This window comes from Calidris pugnax, unplaced genomic scaffold (assembly GCF_001431845.1).
Source record: "Calidris pugnax isolate Ruff unplaced genomic scaffold, ASM143184v1 scaffold28, whole genome shotgun sequence".
NCBI lineage: Eukaryota > Metazoa > Chordata > Aves > Charadriiformes > Scolopacidae > Calidris > Calidris pugnax.
Genome location: NW_015090842.1, coordinates 13,986,861 through 13,992,966, shown reverse-complemented (window position 1 = coordinate 13,992,966; position 6,106 = coordinate 13,986,861). Strand labels below are relative to the sequence as shown.

Sequence of the window (6,106 nt, the reverse complement as noted above, 5' to 3'; positions counted from 1 at the left end):
TTGTAGGGACAGAAAAAACAAGGCAGAGTTAACCTGGACAAGCTGGGAGGCTGCTAGCGTTTCTAACGTAGAAGTTTATCATTCAAACCCAGTATTTTTCCAAATGTTGCTGCGACAATGTGCATTCATGTTTCAGAATGGTTTTATGACACGAGAGCACAGTGGAGAATCCTACAGGATTCTAGGTCTGTGCTAAAGAGATGAGTGGCAATTAAATGACAAAGCTGTAGGAGACTGAGCAGTAGAGCAATTGTCAATGGCAACTCCTGTGAAGACTGCTCTAGTCTGTAGGTTAATGCCAGTTGCTGAAAGGTTTGAAATGTCTGTTTTACCTTAACTGAATGTAATGTTCTAAAGCTAACTGATTGAACTTCCTTAGTCCTTGAGGTGACCACTGTTGCAAAAATTGTCCTGGCTTGATTGGATAGTGAATGAGACCTTGGTGGGAGTGTCTACTGCTACCCTTTTTCTGAAAGGCAAATATGATCTTGGGAAATGTAATTATGGAGTAGATAACAATTAAATCATTGATCTACTGATGTAGAAGTCTGGCGTGGGGGGGAGGAACGGGGAGAGAACCTAACGGCTTTACTTGTCTAGTGGTACAATTAATGTTATTCAGAACTCTTAGTGTTGCTCTGTATGTGCTGATGCTCTTCCTCTTAAGACAAATGTTAAACTGATTGTTTTGTTAAAAACATCCGTAGCAGAACATGATTATCATGTTCATGTAGATATATTCATGTAGCAGAGAGATGCCCCTCGAGTTTACAGTACTTGCTAACCATGTTGTTTAATCCTTAAGGTCAGCCCTTGTAACTTAGGAATTGTCTTTGAATGATAGTTTTGCAGTTTCAACTGCAGTTACCCAAATGTTGAAGCTAGTGTTTTCCCATGTACTGCTTCTAAGGCTACAAAGTTATGACTCTTCCACAATTCTTAATTACTTTTATTCAGATTTTACAAAGTAAATAATTTCAAAATACTGTCTGTAAACTGTAAGATCAACTGCTAACATGCATTTTGGCTGTGGCAATTGGACAACTACAGCTGTTCAATAGCTATTATTCCTGTCAGCAAAGGAAAGTGTTAAGCTATGTAGAAAATGCTTATGACAGTGAAAACAAATTTTATCACTACTGATGTTCAAATTGATACCTCTTGTGGGAGAAATCTAGTCAAAGCACAATATCTAGTTGTGTGAGCTTCTCTTGTGGCAGAGGCAGAACGACAAAAACAGTATATAAGTGTTTACATTCTTGTTTTTCACACCCATGGCCAATAGCAAGGTAGTAAATTTTAACATGTTTTTTTGGGTCATGCTATGCATGATGCATGACTTGAAGCATTTGGAGATTTTTTCCAAGTAATACTTTTTTTTGACCATTATTGACTTGATGAATGGAAAGATCCAATGGGTAGGATAGGCAAAACCCAACATTTTTTCCTTTGAGAACTAGTAAAAGTCTTAACCGTAAATGTTTAAAAAAAAAAAAATTTACTCCGAGGGAGGTTTACCTAAAGCTCTGTCTATAGCAGAATCTGTCTGTTGTGGATCTCGGACTAATTATACTTACTCTGTACTTACAGCAAAAGATCCAAGAGTAATACCTGTCAGTCCTGTAAGGAGTAGAAGGTTGACTTAAGTAGACTCCTGCCCATGCAGGATCCTACCACGGTGCAGGAAGTTATAGCTGAGAGGAAACTCATGGTAAAACTCCTTCAGTGTATAAACTCCCAATTCTCCTGTCTTCTATCACAAAGTTCAGACCTTTTTATAGTCTTATCCCTGAACTTAGTTCTAATAAAAATTCTATTCTCTTATTTCTCAATCACCTTTCCCATTCAAATAATGGCTCTTTTACCTGCTACAATTGCCCAGCTTTTCTGGTAACCTGTTAATTCTGGTGCCTCTTGTCCTATGCTTTCCCTGGATACCAGTATTTAGGGGTTTTTTGCATTGCTCATGATCTTTTCTGGCTTGCCACTAAGGGAGGGGAAAAAAGCATACTACACTTAACAGCTGAGACCCTTGGCATCTTAAGAGTGGGACTGGGGGTAAAATATAACAGGTCCATGATTAACAATTTATGAAATGCCTTACCAGCAGTATTTACAGGTATTAAAAGTGAGAGCCTGAACTCTAATTATTGGCTATCAATGCAGTATTCCATTTTCAGCACTTTATTGCTAGTGCACCATTACCAGAAAATATACTGCTGGCATCATTTCTGAAAAAGCATTGAGAAATAACCTTTCTTTTCATTGCTGTGATTTGTCCAGCTACATGGATGACTGTATTTCTATACATTCATAAATATCTACACTTGTACCTACTTATCAGTATTCCATAAACTACCCAGTGCACATTGCATTTAATACTTGCATGTGAATATTAGGCAGTTCATGTTCCCACTGAAAGCAAGATATACTGTTTGTCAGCCTTCACACCTTTTTTTCACATAAAAATATGAGGATGAATTTTGGCTTTTCCTGGACACAGTAGTTTTATAAAGGCTTTCCTAAAGCTCATGTGACACAGTGGGTATAGAACTGGGTTAATGGCTGAGTTCACCCACAGAAGCCAAAATGAAGTCTCATAAAGAGAATACTGCACACAGTGCCCATGGCAGGCTGCTCTGATGATCATCAAAAGTGTATATGGAGCCCAACACAAACCAAACACACAGACAATAATTGCTAAAGACTTTGCTACTCTTTTATCACGGGAAAGTCTGAACCTATTTGCCATAGTGTTAGCAATGTCCACTCTGCTGGTGGTGTTGCATACACTTTCCGTAGCTTTGTAGAAACAATTCCTGTGAGGCTTGGTCTCGACTTCTACCTGAAGTGGTGGAAGGTCTTGATTGACATTCAAATTTAATGACTGATTGTCAAGCTTATTTAGGCTGAGCCTTGAAGCCTTTTTGGGGGGAGAAAGGCTGCTTGCTCTCTTCTTCTCATGTTTGTGTCTGTTAGCAGGTTTTACAAAAAATATAGCATGTTCCCTTTTTTTCCCCTGGAAACTCATTTCACAGTCCTCTTGACCAGGTAATAGGTTTTCATTTCTGAGGGATGTGCGTTTCCTGATGTTGAGGTAAATACTTAAGTTAAAGTATGTAACAGTGATGAAAGGTGTAAAGAATTCAATAGTAGAGGCAATCATTAGGAAATACCAGTTGTAGAAGAATTCTGCATGGCATTCTCCTTCAGGGAGGATGCTCTTTTGGGCAATGTACTCCCAGCTGAGAATAGCTGGACCATAGAGAAGAAAAGCAGCAATCCATACAGTGATCATCTTCAGTATTGCATTTCTGGTCATCCCTTTCTGAGCCCTGTAACTGACCTGAGAAAGAGAAAAGTCACATACATTACTAGGATCTCAAGCAGTTACATAGTTACCTTTAGAATATAGCCCTCCCTGTCACTTGTGAAGGATGATAATACATTGGTTTAGGGATGAGGGTGAGACCAAGCCTACTGGTACCACGGAAGAGCTATTTCTGAAATATCTGTTCAAACAAGCATTATCAAGGTGATTGGATACGTTCTGAGAATGTGTATGGGGTCTTAAAAGATAGAAAACCAAGGCTTTTCCAAAGCAAATAACCACTGTTATTCCTAGAATTGTAGTATTCAATTGTAGTAGCTGTCACACTGGTTCACAGAATGTCTAAAAACATGGCCCTTCAGAACTTGCTTATTTATAGCTGTTAAATCATTTAATTTAAAATACATAAAAGGATCTGAATTCATAAAACTTTTATTTCTGGTTTGTAGAGAGCGAGCCTTTTATTTTCTTAATACAAATATCACACCAAAAATATAATGGATGACAGCTTTTATTTTTGTTTTATATCCTTAATGCCGTTCTTTTATGAAGTACTTGCAGAACTCTAATCTGCAGTTAAGATGTATAGATGGAGTGTTGTGGTCTGCAAAGTGCTTTACAGGAGGAGTAACTAATTTCCCCTATTCAGAAAACACAGTCTAAGGTGCAAAAAAATAGTATGTATGTTAGTAATACTGAGTCAATAAACTGTATCAGCAGTAGAACTCAGCAGAATCTTAAGATCTTCTGCTTCTTGATATTCTAATTCCCTGGTGTACTGGACAATATTCATATAGTGAACTGGAATTCAATCTTAACATCTCTGCAGTTGCCACACGGTTTTGGAATGCGAAGTCCTCAAGCTTGAATTGTATAGAGGGTTTACACTTACTGTCCCAACCTGTGGATCTTGATCTCCAATGCTGTTCTGGCAGAACACCAGTCAACAGCTGAGGAATCCTGAATCTGGTCTGATTTTGCAATCCTTGACAAAGCTACTAATGATTTCAGGAGCAGTCTTGTAGGAAGATTACCATTTTCATTGAGGTAGAGAATAATTTAGAACTTCATATATTCTTGTTCATATGTTCTTATGCTGCCCTAACTCAACAGGCAACTTCTGTACTTTTGCTTGGGGAGGGATTTTTATATGGAGGATTAATGTGAAGTATTTTGCAGTGGCTGAGTTTTTTTCATTTATTATGACCAGTTTCCCTTTCTGTTTCTGAAACCATCCAGTCTATATATTTATACTATGTGTATAGTCATGAGAGTTTGGTTTTTGAAAGCAAAATTCATGGCTAATTCAGAATCTAGAAAATAAAGGAATTGTAAGTGTTGACTGCTTTAAGAATTAATCTGTTCATTTCTCCCTCTTGAAAACGAAGGTGGTAAAACACTAAGTTGTATATAAACTGTTTAAGTGATATTGTAGCCTGAGAAAGTATTGTTTCTTCTTAGTGTGATTTAGAATGAGCAATGAAGCTAAATTAACAATTTAAGGAAATGTGGGTAGAACAGGGGGCTGAAGAATAACCAATAAGTGTGTTTGTAAGAGTGAAACCTATTAACAGCTAAATTGACACCATCCAAAAGGCTATATGATCTAGGTGAAAATGAAGTTAGGTTTTGATTTTTTGGAAAGTCTGGTCTACTTCTCTTCTGATAACCACTGTGCTGCATCACTGAGACAAGGGTCTAGCCATTTCTGTGGCTGTTAACATGGAAATAGCATTTGCATCCTTTGAAAGATATTAATTTATATTCTGCCACTTTTGAACCATACACAGCTGTATACACTCATTCTCCCTGAAAGGTTGGCACCCCTTGCAAGGAGAGCTCTCTCTGCCTTGTGCTACAGCTGGGATGCAGCTACGCTGGCTTGGACGTTTAATTTGCACATCCATGTTCTGAGGGAGATGGTCTGTTTCAGCTGGGTAATACTTTTCAACATTATCCAAAGTATCTCTGGGGAGAAAATAAGAGCATAGAGAACAAAGTGTACTTAGAGGCAGCACAGTGGTGTATACAAACTATGCCGTTTTCTGAAACAGAGTATCTCTTCCACTGTCAAAGTGACAAGCAAATGCTATTTCTGCTAAAGCTGATGGCTCTCAGAAACGCTCCCAGGACTGAGGGCAGCTGCTTGGATAGCCCTTGTCACCTGTGGTGTTTGAGTGAGGCGCAGCTGGGCTGGGAGCCGAGTGACCTAAGCAAGCGGTCCTGCTTGAAAGGGCAGCCGTGGAGCCCCCGCAGACCACCCCCAGGACTGCCTGCCCGGCCCTTACCGCTTTGGTGACAGAGATGAACCTGTCGAAGCTGATAAGGACGATGTTGAAGACGGAGGCGGTGCACACCAGGTAGTCCACCACCAGCCACAGCTTACACAAGCCCCTGCCGAGTCTCCACTCGCCCGTCAGCACGTAGGGGATGTAGAGGGGGATGCAGAAGCCGCCTGCGGACAGAGTTCGGCGGTGACAGGCGCAGCCCCGCGGACCGCGACCCTCCGCCCCGCCCGGCGCCCCGCAACTCACCCACCAGGAGGTCGGCGATGGCCAGGTTGAGGAAGAAGAAGTTGCCCTGCGTGCGGAGGCTCCGGTCCACCACGAACGCCAGAATGACCAGGGCATTGCCCAACACCGTGGCCAGCACCAGCAGCCCCATCAGCGCCGCCAGCAGCGCGGCTGTGGCGGCGGCGAAGGGTCCGCCGCGCTGCCCGTCCGCCGCACAGGCGTTACCCGCCGCCCGCGGGCTGCCGGACTGGTTGAGCCACGG

The 6,106-nt window shown here is 41.2% G+C and overlaps 1 protein-coding gene across 1 annotated transcript; it reads right to left on the bottom strand.

The window, feature by feature from the left end:
- Positions 1-2,278: 2,278 nt before the first annotated feature.
- Positions 2,279-6,080, bottom strand: LOC106888270 (histamine H3 receptor-like). Its single transcript, XM_014942375.1, has 3 exons — positions 5,866-6,080; positions 5,620-5,786; positions 2,279-3,346 (listed from the first exon to the last, which is right to left on the bottom strand). Exons 1-3 carry the CDS (start codon positions 5,993-5,995, stop codon positions 2,459-2,461), a joined length of 1,185 nt encoding a protein of 394 aa, XP_014797861.1. The 5' UTR covers positions 5,996-6,080; the 3' UTR covers positions 2,279-2,458.
- Positions 6,081-6,106: the final 26 nt, after the last annotated feature.